The sequence below is a fragment of the Oryza brachyantha genome, chromosome 12 (genome assembly GCF_000231095.2).
Source record: "Oryza brachyantha chromosome 12, ObraRS2, whole genome shotgun sequence".
Taxonomy (NCBI): domain Eukaryota; kingdom Viridiplantae; phylum Streptophyta; class Magnoliopsida; order Poales; family Poaceae; genus Oryza; species Oryza brachyantha.
In genome coordinates, this window is record NC_023174.2 from 14679955 (window position 1) to 14700025 (window position 20071).

The window sequence follows — 20071 nt, forward strand, 5'->3', positions numbered from 1 at the left end:
TGGACTGGATGATGACGGTGAGAAATGGGTGGCAACCAATGAACGGTTGACAAGTGGACTTGCGTATTGCTACTGACGGCTGCACGTATGGGCCAGCCTGCACGCGACGAGGGGTGAAAGCAGCACGATTGCCGATATTGTATGATGCCAACGGTATACTCACTGTATATATATTTTTTTAAGAAAATCTAAAAAAATGACATTGATGAATGGGAGTTTAAAAAATGTCATCGTATAAACGAATTTGTCTGAGAAATGCCATCGCCGTTAAGATTCTGTCCATTTCCGCCTTAAAAACACTGTAGCACTTAACGGAAAAAAGTTGTCAGAATCCTAACGGCGATGACATTTTTTTAGACAAATTTATTTGTACGGTAACATTTCTTAGAACTCACATTCTTCAATGGCGTTTCTTAGACTTAGACGTTTGTAAATAACATTTGTTAAATTTTCTCTATTTTTTATATAACGCCATTGATAATTATATTTACGTTTGACTATTTATCTTATTAAAAAATTATATATTTATTAACTATTTTGCTATAATATGATTTATATTATTATATGATCTTTAAGTATGCCTTATAGTTTTGTATATTTAGATATAAATTTTGAATAAAACGAATGGTCAAATATAAATTCAAAAGTCAACGGTGTTGTATAAGAAAAGGAACAATTGCATAACTGGTCCTACTTTAGAGTCTAATTACGGATTTAGCCATGTTTTTTCAGTTTACAGATTTAGCCCCGCTTTTCAAAATTAAAACTTCCGTTTGACCCTACTGTTAAATAACCGTGATTAGTGTAAATAGAAAAAAAGAAAGAAAAGGAAAACCCACGCAAAATGACAACAATACCCCTGGCTACTCTAACTCTATCATCACTCCTCTCTCTCCTCTCCCTCCCGGTTAGAGGATAGTGTTCTTCAGGCGGGCGGCGAGGGAGCGGCGTGGGCAGGCCCGCGGCGGCCAAGGGCGGCTAGGGTGCGCGCGTCGGCTAGGAGGCGCGGCGGCGGCCACGCGCGACGGCCAGGAGGTGCTGCTGCCGATTCCGAGGACGCCACCGTGCTGCTCCTCCCCTGCCGCCACCTGTGCCTCTGCAAGGCGCGCGTGCGAGCTCAGGCTGGACGCCTGCCCCGTCTGCCTCGCCGCCAAGAACGCCTCCGTCCACATCGCCACCAACTGATCCGTCCGTACATCTCGCTGACCCCGCTCCAGATGAGTAATTAGCCAGGTAGATTAGCTTAGGCGATTAGGAGAAATGATCCAATTCGTTCCGTTCTTTTGGCGAAAAAAAACAGAGAGATTAGTAGTACATGGTTCCAATTCCATTGGGATTTTTTGTGTTCATATCATCTGCTGTAAAATTACCGCCCGGTGGAAATTTTCATCACCATCACTTCTTGGTCAAGAAAATTGCACTTAGCAGAAGAAACATGCGACTTTTTTTTTCTGCTCTACTGTTTCACCGTTCAATCGAGAGCTTCTCCATCTTTCATGGAGGAAACGATACTGTTCATGGAGTGCGGGTGGAAGTAGAAGAGACACCGCCAAATATGTAATAGTACTAATAAAACAACAAGATTAAATGTAAAGGTAAAGAAGTTCACTTTTTTCTCAATTAACACTGTTAACATGACTTAACGGAGTAGGGTCAAAAGTGAGCTTCAATTTTAAAAAGCGGGACTAAATCTGCAAACTGAAAAAAACAATGCTAAATCCGTAATTGGACTCTAAAGTAGGATCAGTTATGCAATTGTCCCATAAGAAAAATATGGAGGGGTATCTCCGTATATGAACCACCGTTGATATATAGCAGCTCTATTTGGAAATTCATACCTACTTCTTTACCGTCGTAGAGCATGAAAAGGTTTAGAGCTGGACATAAAGTAATTAAAGTTGATTCAATTAATGGGAAAATGTTAGGATTAATTGAGAAAAGAAAGTAGGTAAGAGATTTAGTCATGGAAGTTTGGGGTTGGATAAAAAGAAGACGTAAGTGTAGAAGTTATTATATTTTAGAACAAAATTTGGATGCTTGAAGCTGTTATAATTATTTAGAGTTTTTTAAGCAACTCGTACTAGATAATGTGAAGTCTTTTAATTTATTGATATAAATAAGTTACAAAATTATAATCCTATAAGGCTATAGTCAAGAGAAATAAAAGAAACACTACAAATAGATAACATCAAGTACACACCACATTATAGAACGAACAAACACCCGATCGGCCACCACAAAGCAACAGATGATACAATACCTACATCTATCTCTACCATGTTATCGCGTATCCATTGTGCATGAGCCTACCACCCTAGATTTGTGTCCACCAATAGTGGTCCTAGGCCACCATGCCAACGTCATTGTTAGCCACCGTCGCTGACACACCCAAGCCCATGCTCGCAACCGTCGACGAACATATAAAAGTAGTCGCGTCACTCATAACTATGGGTTGTGTATGCCAACATCAATATGGGTGTGTTCGCACCTAGTGGTGTAACCTCGTCTTATAGTCATCTTCGCGTGTATTATTGTTTCTTAAAGTGAAAAATTGGTAATCACATATATATATACCATTGACTTATCAAGTAGACTTCCACCATAAAAAAAATTTACATATGATCACAAGGCAGGACAAACACGAGGTTTGCAGGGCGCCGAACAATCATCCTCTTGTGCTGCAACAACAATATCCAGCAGTACTAGCTACCACTAAAAAAAATTGGAATATCCAGCAAGTGGAATTTTAACATCCTATCGTTATTGATTTATGATAATGTTGGCATATATCCTCATTCACTACATTTTATATATATATATACCAGGTGTAGCTACTCTCTGCACGTCCATGATGAAAAATATTTTTATAATTGCTTCTGCTCCCACCCAACAGAAAGTATAGACACTATTAAATCTCATGTGAATGATATAACTACATGTATATATAGTTTGTACTTTCTGTTGGAAGAGAGAAGAAATATGTATAAATATGTTTCTGCACCTTAGACGTGAAGAAAGTAGCTATACCTGGCAGTTGGATAAAGGCTTCCTCTATGTATGTATGTATGTATGTATGTATGTATGTATGTATGCGTGGAATCAAGTAAGCTTGAGCTTCCAGTGAGAAACCCAAACGGTTAACTTATCAAGTTCTCAACGAAAAATGGCGCGAACTTTGTTGTTTCTGGTGCTCCTGTGCTCGTGCACTGCCCTATTAACCTGCACCAATGGCGGCGACGGCGGCGCGGGCCTCCGCATGAAGCTCACCCACGTCGACGCCAGGGGGAACTACACCGATGAGGAGCTCGTGCGGCGGGCCGTCGCCGTCGGCAGGCAGCGGCTGGCCGTCGTGGACGCCATGGCCAGCGGCGGCGGCGGCGGCGGCGTGGGCGTGCCCGTCCACTGGGCGACGTTGCAGTACGTCGCGGAGTACCTCATCGGCGACCCGCCGCAGCGCGCGGAGGCGCTCGTCGACACCGGCAGCGACCTCGTCTGGACGCAGTGCTCGACCTGCCTCCGAAGGGTCTGCGCCAAGCAGACCCTGCCGTACTACAACTCGTCGGCGTCGAGCAGCTTCGCGCCGGTGCCGTGCAAGGAGAAGCTGTGCGCGGCCAGCGACCTGTACTTCTGCGCCCTCGATGGCGGCTGCTCTGTGATCGCCAGCTACGGCGCCGGCTCCATCGTCGGATTCCTCGGCACCGAGGCCTTCTCCTTCCAGTCCGGCACGGCGGAGCTAGCGTTCGGGTGCGTGACATTTACGATCATCTTCCCCGGTGCCCTCCAGGGCTCCTCCGGCCTCATCGGCCTCGGCCGCGGCCGCCTCTCGCTGGTGTCGCAGACCGGCGCCAAGAAGTTCTCCTACTGCCTCACCCGCTATTTCCACAACAACGGCGCCTCCGGCCACCTGTTCGTCGGCGCGTCGGCGAGCTTGGGCGGCGGCGACGGCCCCGTGATGACCACGCCGTTCGTGAAGGGCCCCAAGGGCTCGCCCTTCTACTACCTCCCCCTCGTCGGGCTCACCGTCGGGAAGACGAGGCTGCCGATCCCGAGCACGGTGTTCGACCTCCGGGAGATCGCCCCGGGCGTCGTGGTCGGCGGCGTCATCATCGACTCCGGCACACCGTTCACGTCGCTCGTCCCCGACGCGTACGACGCGCTGGCCGCCGAGCTGACGGCGCAGCTGAACGGCAGCCTCGTGCCCGTGCCGCCGCCGGGCGACGGCAGCGCCGTCGGCGCGGGCGCGCTGTGCGTGGCGCGACGCGACGTGGACAGGGTGGTGCCGACGCTGGTGTTCCACTTCCGCGGCGGCGCGGACATGGCGCTGCCGCCGGAGAACTACTGGGCGCCGGCGGACAAGGCGACGGCGTGCATGGCGATCTACGCCGGCGGGAGGTACCGGAGCCTGATCGGCAACTTCCAGCAGCAGAACATGCACGTGCTCTACGACCTCGCCAATGGCGAGTTCTCCTTCCAGGCCGCCGAGTGCAGCGCGCTCTGATCTACAAGCATCGCTCCTATCCGACGGGACGAACACCCTGCAAGCATCACAAATTTGTGGTAACAACCACAAATAAACACTACGGTGTGCATCTCGAGATCTTCTCGATTACCCTAAAAGAATGATCTCCACGTATATTAAGTATAAGTAAACAAATAAATACTCATGCTACGTTATTAATAGAATTTCAATAAGACATGAGATGTTCATTCGTCTCTTGAAACGTCGTATTTTCGGTGCACTCGTCGGTGTATCCTTAGGCTATTCTCAATGACATATTTCATTTCACAGTTTACAAGTGTGATACGTCAGTATTTCAGTTTTGTTAGAGCATCTCCAATAGTCTCTTTCATTTCACAATTTCATAGACATAGTAAAATATTAAATTCCTGCATAAGAGTGTGATCAAATGTGTCATGCAAATTGCTGGTGAAAAAAATATTTGGCCTCAATGGACTTTCATTTAGCTTTTATTTGCTTGGAAACAACGCCACGAGCCTTTCACTGGGATGAAAGAGTTCTTTTCTCTTTTTTAATTAAACGTTTGTCATGTTATCAAAAAAATCTGATGTGGTATCTAATTAATGTCAAATGAAAGGGTCCCTGAGAATGGCCTTAGGACGCAGTTTCTCTTTCGTACTTCTCATCGTAACATGATCACTGACATACGTTCTAAACTCGGTTTAAAATATTAAAAAACAAGTGAGTGAGACTTCCTTCTGTTTCGTTAGCTCCGCCCCCAGTGAACATCGTGGAGGCGCACATGAGCACAAGCAGAATAGGTCTTGCCAATTTTCAACTCAGGTGTTTGTATAAATTTGCAAAGAAGGAACTCGTGCCCTATTTAAATTAAATGAAGTCCAAAGGGGCTCTCTGACATTGTAAATGTGATCAGAGTTCAAAATCCTGGTGGTATCCCAGTCCTAAACCGGTTTCAATTGAAAGTAAGATGATCCATATATGATACTAAACAATATTAACCTGCAAGATTTTATACCAGAAGTGTTGCTTTTACTCTTTTCTAAAACATAGCTCTTTAACCAAGAAACTCTTTTAAATCCTTGAGAAGATATCCTCTGTTTCTTTCATTACATCTAAATAGTTTTTTAAAAAAATTAAAAAATTTAACAAGGTAGATTAATATGTAATGTATCACTATGCAAATATTTAAGATCAAATTTAATATGTACAAGTTTGCAAATATAAATGTTTGTCTACTAATCTGAGTTTAACCTCGTTTTTACACGACATCCAAATAGTTAGGAAAAATCAACAAGATAGGCTAATATGTGATATATCACTCCACAAGCATGTATATTTAAATTTGACTTAAACAAATTAAACTCTAATTACTGTAGCATACTCAGATTCATTTTTTGCAACTTGTATAAGTCAGATTTGATCTTTCCCTATTTGTGTAGTAATTAATATTTTACACATTAATCCCCCTTATATAAAAATAATTTGTTTCATAACCATTTAAATGACATTAAAAAAGAATATACCTGAAGGATTTAAAAGAGTTTTCTGAGTAAACTAAGATACCATTATCCTTATAACTAAAAGTCATACAAATTTGTATTTTTTAGTGTAAATAATAAAATTAAATATTATAAAATCGAAAATATGTGCTAAAATGTGATAAGAGATGGTGCTACAGTAAGCAAAAAATTAAATTTTTAACCTTAACTTTAAAGTTGATTTTAAAGTTTTTTTATCGAAGTTTATTTTCCAGCCTTGATTTTTAAAGCACTGACAATACATGTATAAAAGTTTTATTTATAAATTATTTCTCGTTTACAAATATGTGAATCAACCCCGTGGATGCTAGAGATATGAGTGAACCTCACAGTCTCAGGTTGATGGTATTCACGTGTGCCTAAATTTTAGAAATAAAAATTTTACATTTTGGTGGGTGGAATCATGCAGTTTTAACCGTGTCGCCATACCAAGAATGTTCCTCCGTAGCACATTTTTTACTTGGTCATCGTAAACTTTGTGCCATTCTTCTGATTCAAATGATAAATCTCTCACTGGAACAGCAATTTGGCGTTCCTGAAAATTACGATGTACAAAAGCAGAGAAATTTCATGTTTGTCATTCGGAAGTAGCTTTTTGCGTGTGTTTGTTTTGTTGATGTAATTCGTTGTATTTGGTTCATTGAAGGGGGGTAATGAAAGGTGAAACCTCAAAAAAGTTAATAAAATTATTTAGACATTCAGCGATTCAGCACAAAAGAACAGGCCCGGTGCATTATGATTAACACTATGAGATATATGTACACCGATGTCGCAATACTTCCTAGGATTTCAAGAACAGTCGAAAGATGTATCAGGCAAAAAGTCAGAGACACGAAAAAAATTCATTCATTCCATGCTGCCAATGGGTTGAACAGATCATCCAGTTCAGCTCAACTTTTCATATTCCAAGGGCACTGAAGACTTGCTCTGCTCTGCTCTGCTGCCTATTTTCAACAATGCGTCCGCTACGTTGCAGTTTCACCTTGCACAAAACCATGCTCATCCAAGTTTTCCGCCACATGCTCGTTCAGTGAGGATATTTCGATCTGCAAATTCAGCCAATACTCAATTAGTTAACATATGGAGCCTTCAGAAAAAAAATGTAAGTCATAAAATTCATATGTGGAGACTCAACAAAAATTAGTAGTCATAACCAATAACATTTAACAAACTTTTATAGTTGAATCTTGTGAGCAATATTTTGTGGAAATAAGATAGAATATACTATACAACACTTTTATGCATATGAAAAGTTTGTACAATAACATATACAGTTGAGTATAATAGAACATAATCAAATGTATGTTTGTAAAGGAAACAAAGAATTTACAAAAACATTTGTTACTCAGCAAACAGAACTCTTAAAAAGGTACAAGTTCTAGGAAGGCTCTACTTCTGATTCATCATTAATAGCTTCCTTTTCCTCGTTGCCAGACACACGCTTCAACCGGGAGGCAGCTTTGTCAATTGCCAAGTTTAGTTGGCTTATCTTGTCACCCAGTGTTTGACGGGTTTTCTGGATACAATCCATAGCTTTAGTTGCCAAAAGACATGTTACAAGTAGAATAACCCAGAAATATTTTTGGTTTCTTACCTCTAAACCTTCATCATAATATCGACCATACCGTGGCTTTACTAGGCCATGTTCATCAGATTCACTGTCTTGTCCACTTTCATCCAATAAAGAATCTAGTGTCTTGCTGATCTGAAAAAGAATGTTCTGTTGCTAACTACCAATTCCAAATTAACCTTACCAATCCTGGTAACAATACCGCCTACAGTGTGATCATAGCAGTCTAACACAAAGCATTGAATTATGAACAACATTATTATCACTGAATAGTAGCTCAGATGCAAAATTTTAGTTAGGACTCTTCCTAGTCAACTTGAGAATGGATATGTTAAATTGTTAAAACCAGAAATTGCTTGTGAAGACATTTTGCTATCTGCTACAATACTAGACAGTGAGGAAGCGAATTGTAAAAGAAGCACGATGGAACAATATTTGTTACAAGGGGTTTTGTTATCTGCTTCACATGAGCATAAATCTTTTAAGGTTTGGTGATACCTGGGGAGCAAAGACATATCCCAATGTTCCAAAGATTGCGCCCCCTATAAGAAATCCAGTCAGGAATCCTCCCCCACCTTTAGAATCTTCACTGTACAAGCAAATCATACCAACAATTACAGGATATTCTGATAATATTATAAGCATGCAGCTGAAAACATATTTACAGAACAATATTGATTACATGATTTTCCAAATGAAACAAGACCTAGCTGAAGAAGAAATGCATGAAGGAGAAAATAATGTCATTCAATGAAGATCCACTCCAAACTCCACTATTCAAAAGTTACAAAGTACTCAAGCAATTAATCAGCCTAATTTCAATGGTACAATTGCAACAGACATTTCCCATAGAAGAATATGATACCTCAAACCAATCATTGTAATTCCATTTCACTGTGCTAGTGTTTGATTCAATTGTGATTAGAATAGGACATGGAGATATAGAATCACGAGTTTGTGTCTCCAAATCAACTATACTGCCTAGTCACTTAGGTAATATTATGTGAACATATTCTCTAGTCTCTACCATGCAAAGTAATCAAGTAACTAATCAGCTTAATTGCAATGTTAGAATTACAACAAACATTTTCCCGTAGAAGACCATGATACGTCAAGTCAAAGGTTGGCTATATTCAATACAGATCATTGAGCTGGTGTTCAATCCAAGTGTGATTAGATCACTAGAGCATGGGATACATGGAGATAGACAATCACAAGTTTGTGTCGCCAATTCAACTATACTATAAACTCAGTCATGTGAACTGGGAACTCCAGTGTGATCATTCTCTAGTCTCTACCATGAAATGCTGAATCTAGAGACTAAAACTAGGAGTAGCTCCACCTCCAGACTCAAACTACATCGTTCTCACAGCTTGCTCTGCCATTCATGCATCCGGAGAGAGGAACACAACATCAGAAATTAGAAAAAGCAAGCACCTTTGCGCTCTGCAGATAGCAAGCGTTCCGCGGTGGTTGGCATCGTTGTTTGAAGCAGAGGGAATCGCCAGCCGCGAAGCATTTCTCTCCAGCTTCAGCTTGCCGACGCTGCAACCAAATCCATGCGCCGCGCCTTAGACACCAAAAGATGAGGAATTGATGAGAAAGAAGAGGGCGAAACGGCGGGAGAGCTTGCGTATGGAGCATAAACGAGAAGGGAGCAGAGAGAGAGAGGGGGGCGGGGAGAGCAACGTACGAGGGTCGAGCCCGGCGGGCCGCCCGGAGCCACGACACCTCGGCCGTGGCTGCTGCTGCTGCGCCCCCGCGTGCCAGCGCGTGCCGAGCATGTGGGCGCAGGTAGGCCGACCTCCCCCCTCCCTCCCTGGCGGCTCGCCTCCGACGTAGCCCGCGACGGCAACCGCTGCTGCTGCTGGCGGCGGCGGCGGCGGCGGCGAGGGAGCAGCGGCGGATTCACAGTGACCTCTCACCTCGCCGGAGCGTTGGGTGGGGGAGGGGGGGGGGGGGGGATGGGGATAAGGCGCAGGGAGGGCCTGAGGCTGCCACCACTGATAAGCCAGAAGTTACCCTTCTTTTCCCCGGAAAATTTAACTATTTATCACTATTGTAAATAATATATCTTTAAATATCATCTTTAAAATTAAGAGAAATTTTTTTAAATAATTTACCACGATTGCACACGTGGCGTGTCTAACTCACATTAGGACGTACGATGTCCATTTTACCCCTCGTGGACCCCATAAGTCAGAGACTCACCGCCTGCTGGAGCTCGGCGTCAGCGCGACGTCTTCACCACGGCCGTCGTGGCGGACATCTCGCAGGCGGCGGCGGCCTCGGGGTGTCTGCTGCTGCGGTGCCCGGCGACATTGGGGGCGGGGCTCGTCAACGTCGCTGCGGCCGGGGAGGAGGAGGAGGAGCGGAGGGGCGCCGCGCCCGTCGTGCTCGTCCACGACATCTTCGGCTTGGGAAAGGCATTCTTCCGGCGCTTTGTTTCCCTCGTGCAGAGGCTCGTTGGGCTCTCGTATTTCGCCGGCGCCGAGAAGAAGGACGACTGCGTGCTTGTGCCTGATTTGGGATCGCTCACCTGCATCCATGACAGGTAGGTGGTTTGGAAAAGTAGAAAAATACATTGGTCTACAATTTGATTTTTGGGGAAACTGATAATTCTCGGCGCCTGCAGGGCGCGCGCGAGCTATTCTAATACCTCAAAGGAGGGCAGGTGGGCTACGGCATGCACCATCGCCTCGCCATGTCGTCGCCCGATGACGACGATGATAAGAAGATGGTGCCGACGGTGAAAGAGATGAGGTGAGCCTCTGACTTGTGGGGCCCATAAGGAGATAAAATGGACATTGCACATCCTTATCCATGCTGGCAATGTGAGTTAGCATGCCATGTGTGTAATTGTGGTAAATTATTAAGAAAATTTCTCTCTCTAATAGCAATTATGTAAGAACAATTTTAAAGATGACAGACATTCAAAGAGATGCCAGTTCTAGGAGTGGTAAATAGTTAAATTACCCCCTCTTCGCTTATGCTGGTAAGCTGGTACTTTTTACAGTAAATAATATTATCGTTTAGGATAAGATTTGGTTAAATTTGTAAAATTTTATTAGATAATTTAGTGTTAATTAAATTTATAAGACCTAATGTTTATGACTTTTTGAGAATAATCTATATATAATATTTGTTTTTTATTTAAACCAAGCATTTAAGAAATAATTGCTAGTTGGAATTTTAAAAATGTAAACAAATTATATCCTAAGCAACAAATATTTTTGACCGGACAAAGTAAATATATTTTAAAACTTATGTTTGCATATTGTTTTAAGGTTTTTTTATTATAGTTTATTTTTAGCATTTACTTTCAATTTGTTAAGAACATGTGTATAAAAGATCCACCTACAAATTAGTTTTAATTGTTAATAAGTTGTTTCTTATGCTTATAAAAATCAAAATCAAGAAGATGAGGCTTAGCCGTCCTAGTCTTTTTCAATATATACTCCCTCATTTTCAATTAGCATGCTTTCTAAACTAAGGTACGGTGTCTTTAAGTGTATAATTATAATATAGTAAATTTAATTTAAAATCATATTAATATTTTTTAAGTTTTTTATACTAATAATTAATCAATCATGTATTAATTCACTTCTCTATTTTAGGTGTCAGAGAACATGCTATGCCAAACATAACAATAACCTATTGACTTCGCCCCATGCCCATACATGAATCGGGCCCATCTTAGGGTCGTATTCGGATTATAAATTTGGAGTAGAGTTTGAAATTTAGGATTTGAATTTTAGAATTATTTTTAGGGGTTTAATTGTTTAGTGTTCCTCTATTTTTTTACTGCCTCATCTTTTTATTTATATTTATGCTTATACGTTAAAATTTGAATTTTCACTCTTCAATATGGAATTAATCTAATTTTGGATTTTTCTCCAATACTATTTTTAAGCTTTGTTTTGTACGCAAGCTTTTCTTTATAAAAATTATACATCTGACCTTTTAAAAACAAAATTATTAGTTAATTCGGTCATTTATACCCTTAAATAATGATCCCAAGAATTAAATAATTCCAAAAATCTTAGCTATCTTAAGAATCCCCCAGTTAACCGAAAGTTCATCTAGACATGAAACTCCACAATTGTTCGTTTGACGTGGAATATATACCTTTTTCACTTTTACTATTTTACTATTGATTAAACATTTGATTTTTCTTTTTCTGTCAAACACACGCGGAATACATAGGGGACTAGAGAGGAGGACATGTATGAGATTTTTTAATTTGCGTACATGCCTTTATATTATCATCCAACGACAGCTACTGCATTGCATTTGATTAACAGAATTAAAATTTTCTAACATAATGCATTTGATTAACAGAATTAAAATTTTCTAACATTTGATCAGTAGACGGACCCTAACTTTTTTTTAGGTACCGTGGAAAATATAAGACAATTGCCATACATGTGGTCCTTGTAAGATGAATCCTAGCTCAATTTTCCACATTAGTTTCTTTATATTGCCACAAAAATCTTACAAATTACCTATGTCTAATGACCAAGCATCAATCACACTAAGTAGATCACAGTTAGGGCTCAAGATTAACCAGAAGACCATGTTTTGGCACAAGCTATAGAGACCATGCATCCATGGCGTGTACAGTGTACTTGTCCAAGAGCTCGAGAGGAAGGAGAAATGTCACACTATGACACAGAATGCCTCGTGTTCCGCGACGGCGTCGACCTCGTCTCCTCCAGGTTGGCGGAGCCGGGGCTCTCCGACGTGTCGGAGCTGCTGTTCTCGCCGCTGCTCGCCTTGCCGGACCACAGCTTGCTCAGTATCTTCTTCGGCATCAGCCCGCCGCCGGTGCTCCCCTTCGCCGACGACGGCGGCTTCTTGCAAGCCTCGCCGCCGCCGCCCCCGTTCTTGTTGCTGCCGGTGTCGCCGCCGCCGCCGGTGCTCCTCCCGCTGCAGCCGCCACCGCCGCCGTTCTTGTTGGCGAGGCTCATCGACCGGAAGGAGTTGACGTCGCTGGACGTCGGCACGCCGCAGGCCCACTGGTCGTCCTCGGTCGCCGTCGTGGCCGCCGACCTTGAGCTGCCGTACGAGTTGCCGTCCTCCCTGGGGAGGAGGGAGCGCGCCGGAAGGCCGTCGCCGTCGCCGCCGGCGGCCGCGGCCGCCGCCGCCGCCCGGACCTGCTCGAAGAAGAGCACCTGCACCACCACCCGCAGCGGGAGGCGCTCGTTCTGCACGGCGTGCATGCTCGCCTCCGGCGACAGCTTCTTGCAGTCCATCAGCCCGCACAGCCTCTTCTTCTCACCCTTCGATAAACCCGGATGCTCCTGAAAAAATGTCACAAGCTAACAATCAGAAATTTTTTTTTGAGAAGATTCTCCTGAACAATACAAGCTGACAATTTACTCCCTCTAGTCATAATAAATACTCCCTTTGTTTGCATTCGTCTTATTAACAAAATTATATAATTATTAATTTTTTTATTATAATTTGATTTATTCGTATAGGAACTTTTACTTATAATTTTATATATTTAAATAAAATTTTAAATAAGATAAACAGTCAAATGTAGATTTAAAAGTCATCGACGTTAAATAAGAAAACAGAGAGAGTATTTAATGTTAGAATAAGATTTGATCAAAATTTTGAAACTTTGGCCATGAATTCTACAGTGGAATAAGTTTAGAAACTCTAATGAGTTTATGATAGGCTTTCAAGGTAAAACTAGTAATTTTAGCATACCACTTTTTTTGGTCTTACAACTAACTATTTGAAAAATTATTGATGGTCAAAAGTTAAAAATTTCGACCAAATCTTGTCCTTAATCTGCGTGCCTGTAGGTGAAAATGTGCAAGCTGATGGGTGCAACGTACCTTGAGATACATGTCAATGGCGCGGTAGAGTCCATCATGCACCGGCCGGAACGCGAGAGGCGCCATTTCAGCGATGGCGACGAACCTCGAAAGGGGTAGGTTGGGGTCTCTTGCAATCTCAGCGAGATACCCATCGACCAGCTTCGCGATCGCGAGCTTCGAGCTGCTGCTGGAGACATTACCCAGGCTGCTGTCACCACCATCCATGGCTTCTTCTTCGTCATCCTCCTGAAGCTTCGCGCCATCGTCGTCGTCGTCGCAGCGCCGCGCCATGAACTCCTCCAGCATCGCCGAGACCAGCCCCACATCGTACAGCATCGCGTCCTCGCCGGGACTGGCAGGTATGAGAAGGTCCGAGACCGAAGCTTCGTCCAGCTTTGCGCCGATCCTCCTGGTCAGGCTGTCGCGGAGAGCCTCATCTGATCCCAGCAAGCAAGCAGCTCGCAGAAGCTTCAGAAGAAAAGAACATGGCACCGAACCTTCCTCGGATGGCAGCAGAGAGACGATGGTCTCGAGAGCTGCAGAGTGCCTCGTGCAGTCGAGGCCATTGCTGACAGCGCTGTCCAGTGAGCTGAGCAGCCTCCTGTGCGCGTAAGCTCTCAGCGCTTCTCCGATCACCTCGCTGCCGACCTTCCCCTTCGACTTGATCGCCAGTACGGCCCTCCTGTACAGGCACATCTCGAGGTCGCAGAGATCCTCCACCCACCAGTCTCGCGGCACCGTCTGCTGCTTCCTCACGCCGTTCCAGTGCGCGTCGAGGCCGTTCTCCGATGGAAGCTTCCTCCGGTTGTAGGTGTACGACCACTCGACCTCCGATGGATCGATGGACGCCTTCGTCGCGATCGAGTCGACGCAGTGGTTGATCACCTTCAGGTTCTCTGACCATGGCAGGAGTGATTTTGTCGTCTGCAGGACGATGATGGAGTCCTTCCAGGTCCTGAATATGCTGGACGACAAGAACACGTCGATCTTGTAGATGAGGTTCCCTTTGTCGATCGTCTCGAACATCTCCAGATACTCGGCTGCGCAGCGCGCTGCGAGGACGTTGTACGCGTTGAGCGTGACGATCATGCCGTAGCAGAACTTGGCGCAGATCTCGAATGCTGCAGGTCCACCGGGGATGTCAGAAATGTCGATCTCGTCGTTGCTTTCCTCGTTTGTTGATGCCACCAATGTTTGCAGTCGCGAACTCTTTGATAAAAGAGGGAACTGCATTTGATTTCAACAGAAGAAGTATTAGTTACAATGAAAACAGCTGACAAGCTAAATTAAAGATATTAAATCAAGGTCAAATTTGCACTGAACATGGATCAGACAGAGCTACAGAAGTTCCGAATCACTTCCAAAATTCAAGTTGCATTTTATCTGTCTTAAGAGTTAAGACTACTGGGTGGGGAGAGCTCAAAGAAGAACGCAATGTTCAGTCACTTGAAAATGCACCTGTTAAGCAAAAGTATTGGGAAGTAACATTTCAATGGATTGCAAAGGAAATAAATAAAAACTTGAGTTCAGATAAACAAAAAAAATATCATGTACGTAGTATGCTAAAAAATTCAAGGCTGCACTTGGCCATTTGCTAAATCACACCAATGTGAAGACTTGAGACAGTAAACTTGTACAGGTAGGAGAGTTGGCGTGTACCTTGTGAAGATAAAACTTCACTTCCCCAACAGTGATTACAATGTCCGTTGCCAACTCAGTTGCAACAAACCTGAAAAGACATTTTCATCAATGATACATTCAACATTAGCATCACATAGATGTAGTATACAGTTTTAGGGCACAATATACATGGGTTGAAAGCATAGAAGATACGCAAATAAGTCTATTATGTTTTTTTTTCAAAAAAACAAAAGTGATCCATAGTCAAAGCACTGATCTTCTTTATATTGTTTTATTATGCTTTTGAGGGGCATGTTTGTTGTTTCACAGCTGCTTAGGTCAGCATCGTTGGAATAGCTACCATATATGAATATCATGGTACCTGAAGTTCTTCTGGGAGAGATTCATGATGATTACTTTGTTGAGTAACTGAGCGCTATTAATCATGTTGCACAATGAAGATTCATACAAAACTACTTTGACATAGTAAAGGAGAAAATAATGGAGAATGGCTGAAACTGTGTGCTTTTATTTATTAGGTGTTCTACAGTGTTCTATACAAGTAGTAAAACTAATCTAGATCATTTTTTTTCTAATCCAATGGATTCACTGGTAGTGAAAATCTAAGTCAATGGCCCAGATTTTTTCTACTGACGATGGTACTAACAGTAGAATACTACCAGTAGAGAGCACTGTAGTCAAGCTTATGATCGGGACTACAATGATTGCAGGGGCACATAGTCACACAACAGTGGAGGGTAAAAAGGTTGTCTTGGAAAAAAGGAACATGGAAACAAAAGATCCCTGGAATCTAAACAATCCAATAATGCATGTACATGATAAAGATGAAATGACATATGAAATCAAATCTCCACCCACTGAAACTGCTGAGTGTAAGAAAAGGAGAGAGAGTGTTAGCCTACATAAAGTGCCATTGGCAAAATAATAAAGCAAACAAAGCAAATTCATAGAAAGTAATTCTATGTATGACAGATATAACTAATCAAACTGCTAAGTGGTCCAAGGAAAATGATATGACAACAAATTCATTGTGTAAAAGGTTAGGAAATTGTAGAATTTCGTTTTCAAAATGGACCACAGTTCCACCAACCAACCCCTATGTCTGATAGGTGAACATTAAACAGGCTCGTGGAAAAGATGTAATGAAAACAGCACATGCTCCGAAGCATACAGATTGCTCAAGAAGAGATGCCATTGGCAAAGAATCAAGGATGATGTATCCTATAAAGAAGATCAATTGTATAGGTAACCTTTTGCAAGCTATCATTAGAACCACTGCTTAACACCACAAGTACTCACTTTCACAAAGGTCTTTTGGGTGCCAATCATTGTCAAATGAGAAAAAACATAAACTTGACTACATTTTATTTTAAGATTCATCCTAGTTACCAGATATACCATCACCAGAAACTACAAAAGAAGATGCTATAGTCTAGCTTTAATAAGTTTACATTCAAACCGTCTGATATAAATAGTGCAAAAATATTCCTACTTAGTACTTCAGGTTTGCAAGTATTCCCAAACATAAACCAAAATCACAATTAGTACTTCAGGTTCCCAAACAAATATTCACAATATTTTTCTGAGCGATGTATTCACAATATTTGTAAGACAAACATAACGATCTATCATTTGGTAGATCACATAAAGCTCACTAGCATGCGCTACTCAGATTACAGGGAAACATGTAATCAGTACCTTTGATCCTACACTTATTTTAATACATTAACATAACTGCAAAATTAGGCATCACTTTGTGCCCACATAGCTAAAGGCCATTCTTCCATGTGACCAGCTAACGGTATGGTTGCCCCCCACCCCCCACCCCCCCTACTGACTACATTAATTTAGTCTTAGCTCATGATCCTTTGGCCAGATAAAGAACTGGGATTCACACCAAAAAGCATGCATCCACTCCTACATTACACAAAATGGATCAGGTAATCCCTACTTAAGATTATCGCACCGTTAGATGCAGTGGCAGGAACTTGTATTCCATCATCTAAAATTTAATATCACCGCAATTCATGAACTACTATTGATACACATGATAAAAGCTAGAGCTCAAGTGTATCAATTCAGGTCAAAAGTAATTAATTGTGAAGTGAAACAATATATTCATCTTTGTAAACCTGAAAAAGAATTATGGACAAGACCAAGTAAGGAATACTTCACCTGATATTGTTTCCCTCTGTCTGGAACACATCTGGCTTTGATCCAAGCTTCATGTACTTCATCTTGACACACTAAGAATAACCAACAATCTGCCACCTTTATTCTTGCTTTCCTTCTCTTTTTTTTCACACTTTAATTTGCTCCAACAATCACCACAAAATCAGAACACTGGCATACAACTGTTTACTCTTCAGTCCAGAGGCAAGAGCAACTATTAGCTGCAAAGATCTAGGCCCTCTTGATCCCCTTGCCAAGAAACCAAGTATTCTCTCTTTAGATTGGCAAACTGTTCAGCCAATCTTGTCAAGCACTGGGTCCAAGAAAGACACAATGACAGGAAACCAAGAACTCCTCCAAGTTGGATTTGGATCACACAAACACAGAGAGGAGGGCAGCACCTGCAAAGCACAAGAGCAGCATCCTGGGGTGAGGAGACAGTGGGAATAATTGCTGAGACAATGGGGGATGGGTTGTAGGGAGACCATGGGAACAAGCACTAGTGAGGCTGGAATCTTATCAGGTTGCAGTGGGAGAAAAACCACATGAATGCGCAAATAAAAATCCAAGCTTGAGCTCTTTTTTTAAGGAATTTGCACATGTAAGGCAGTCAAACAGTGGGTAAACAAAGAACTGCATGCTGCAGACCACAGGTTTGGGCAAACAGTTGCTTTCCTTGGACCAAAATGAGATTGGAGTATACTGAATAAAGGAGGTGGCTCTCTGATTAATTGATTTCCAACCAGAGTTCTTAGCGGAGAGGAAAAAAAATGGGAACCTATTTTTAACTCCCTAAGATCCTAATTCAAGAAAAAGGAACAGAATCAAGAAATGTTCACAGAGGTGAATTTGAAACAAAATGTGTAATCAGAAAGTTGATATGTGCATGAAGGAAGACGGCTGGTTCAAATCTACACAACAAACCCAGTGAAAATGGATGTGCACAATCATCAACGCAAGAAAAATCCAGCAGAAAAGATAAAGATTTTTGTTTCCTGTCAATAGTACAAAACCAACCAAACTAAAATGGACAAACTGATGAATCCCTAAGTACCACTCCCACTCCCACACACTGCTCCAAAAGTTAGGCAAGAACATCTCTCTGAATTGAGTCACATTCCATGAGAGGTCTGAACAACTTCAACATAGACAGGAAAGAAAGGAAAGGGTGAACTCACAGGAAGCTGAAGCTAGGCGAGGCAGGAAGGATCGATCCTTTTTCCTCCCTCCCTGTGAAGATCAAAGATCCCCAGGCAGCCAAGAACTGATGCAGGAGGTAGGGAGAAGAAGCAGTAAAAGCAAGCAGGAGGGGCAGGCAATCAAGCAGACACCTTTGCGCCTCAGCTCCTGTGTGTGTTCCCGGGAGGACGAGACGAGACGAGACACGGCTTGCTACTCCAATCTATTATATATATATATATATATATATATAAGAATAGGAAAAGAAGGCTACAGCTTTAGTTTTATGGGCTAGAAATTACTAATCGGAGAAAAAGATAAAAATGTAAACCGGGATGAGTTTTTTTAGAGAAAAAAGAACAGAACGTGGATTTTTTTTATTTGGAAAGATTAGATTTTTTTAATATGGATCGGACAAGAGGAAACATACGTGATTTTTTAGGTGGAAAAAAGAACATATTTTTTGGATAAGCAAAGAGCGTGGATTTTTTTAGAAGGATTGGTTTTTTTTAAATATGGACAAGTAGATAAAAATCTGTTATATATATAAAGTAATAGGAAAAGAAGACTCCACGTTCACTCTTATGGGCTAGAAATTACCATGTTAGTCGGAGAAAAAGACAATAATATGAACCGTTAGATCACGGTGGGTCCAGATTATAACGGTGTAGATAAATCGGAGAAAAAGAAAAATATAAACTGTTAAATCACGATGGGTCCAGATTATAACGATGTATAATTTACATGTTTCAAGTTTAAAACTATATTGCTACTTTAATATTTATATTTTATAATATAATATAAAATTATATTTAATATTATAAAAATTTTATAACAAAGTTAGCCGCGTAGATGGCGCGGGCTCCAATGCCAGGGAGGGAGCGAGGAGACAGTGGTAATGGAGTTAGTTTAGCTTAAAAGCTAGTGCCCCTAGGGTGGCACTCTGTGGGGCCCAGTGAATGGACTCTTCTGTCCTCAAACAGCACACATCATCTTTCTCAGTCTCTTTCTATCTCTCATTTCTTTTTTTTTTCAATAGATTGTATACACTTTATAATACACATATTAATGTTATAAAGTTGGTCTATTCTCAAGTTGTATTCTCTTGTTCTTAAGCGGTCGGGCCGGTGGCATGAGAATTATTAATACTGATAGGTTAGTCCATTAATTTTGGGGTTTATTTATTTCCGCTAAAAGATTCGATTGATTAGCTTTTTCTACCATTCATCCTTTTCTGGAAGGCTTGGTCTTGTATTACGATCCTACGAGAACTTGTTGGGTGTATGATTATTGGTAGGCATCACATATGTAAACAATTTTTTATTATTAAGTAAAAAAGAGAAAGTTTACTTTTGAATTATGGCACAAATAATTAGCACATGATCTGTTTCCTATAATCTAAAAAGACTGGACCCTTATTCTCTTAAAAAAGGGGAGAAAAGAAGAATAAATGGCCTATAAAGTCTGAGACAATGTGAGAGAAAAAAAAATGAGGCAAAAATTACACGCACATCGCATCAGTTCCTTTCAGACAAAATCAAGGCCCATGCTGTGACCTCTGAAGTTCCATGTCGGGGATGAGCAGCATCTCTCACCTTCAGCTGACAGTGAAGGTTAGGAGCCGTGACACTGCATCCATAATTGCGTTTTTGCATGAGAT

General features: G+C 41.9%; 3 protein-coding genes across 3 annotated transcripts; 1 reads left to right on the forward strand and 2 right to left on the reverse strand.

Moving 5' to 3' along the window:
• Window positions 1-3098: 3098 nt before the first annotated feature.
• LOC107305381 (aspartic proteinase nepenthesin-1-like) lies at window positions 3099-4963 on the forward strand. Its single transcript, XM_040529540.1, has one exon. It carries the CDS (start codon window positions 3164-3166, stop codon window positions 4496-4498), a length of 1335 nt encoding a protein of 444 aa, XP_040385474.1. The 5' UTR covers window positions 3099-3163; the 3' UTR covers window positions 4499-4963.
• Window positions 4964-6692: 1729 nt separating this feature from the next.
• LOC102721131 lies at window positions 6693-9534 on the reverse strand. Its single transcript, XM_015843022.2, has 6 exons — window positions 9282-9534; window positions 9026-9158; window positions 8087-8177; window positions 7613-7723; window positions 7412-7534; window positions 6693-7064 (listed from the first exon to the last, which is right to left on the reverse strand). The coding sequence occupies exons 1-6, from the start codon at window positions 9370-9372 to the stop codon at window positions 6984-6986; spliced, it is 630 nt and encodes a 209-aa protein (XP_015698508.1). The 5' UTR covers window positions 9373-9534; the 3' UTR covers window positions 6693-6983.
• Window positions 9535-11956: 2422 nt separating this feature from the next.
• On the reverse strand, window positions 11957-18606 carry LOC102710078 (BTB/POZ domain-containing protein NPY4-like). Its single transcript, XM_006664086.3, has 5 exons — window positions 18411-18606; window positions 17236-17633; window positions 15079-15148; window positions 13438-14646; window positions 11957-12891 (listed from the first exon to the last, which is right to left on the reverse strand). The coding sequence occupies exons 2-5, from the start codon at window positions 17295-17297 to the stop codon at window positions 12253-12255; spliced, it is 1980 nt and encodes a 659-aa protein (XP_006664149.1). The 5' UTR covers window positions 17298-17633; window positions 18411-18606; the 3' UTR covers window positions 11957-12252.
• Between the last annotated feature and the right edge of the window lie 1465 nt (window positions 18607-20071).

What these genes read in the sequence shown, in the direction of transcription:
- LOC107305381 (XM_040529540.1), top strand. Translation starts at nt 3,164, where the DNA reads ATGGCGCGAACTTTGTTGTTTCTGGTGCTCCTGTGCTCGTGCACTGCC.
- LOC102721131 (XM_015843022.2), bottom strand. Translation starts at nt 9,372, where the DNA reads ATGCTCGGCACGCGCTGGCACGCGGGGGCGCAGCAGCAGCAGCCACGG. An exon ending in GCCCGCCGGGCTCGACCCTC is followed by an intron (nt 9,159 to 9,281) that starts GTACGTTGCTCT and finishes TTGGTGTCTAAG; the next exon opens with GCGCGGCGCATGGATTTGGT. An exon ending in GATATGTCTTTGCTCCCCAG is followed by an intron (nt 7,724 to 8,086) that starts GTATCACCAAAC and finishes ATTCTTTTTCAG; the next exon opens with ATCAGCAAGACACTAGATTC.
- LOC102710078 (XM_006664086.3), bottom strand. Translation starts at nt 17,297, where the DNA reads ATGAAGTACATGAAGCTTGGATCAAAGCCAGATGTGTTCCAGACAGAG. An exon ending in TGAAGTTTTATCTTCACAAG is followed by an intron (nt 14,647 to 15,078) that starts GTACACGCCAAC and finishes AATCAAATGCAG; the next exon opens with TTCCCTCTTTTATCAAAGAG. An exon ending in CCATTGACATGTATCTCAAG is followed by an intron (nt 12,892 to 13,437) that starts GTACGTTGCACC and finishes ACATTTTTTCAG; the next exon opens with GAGCATCCGGGTTTATCGAA.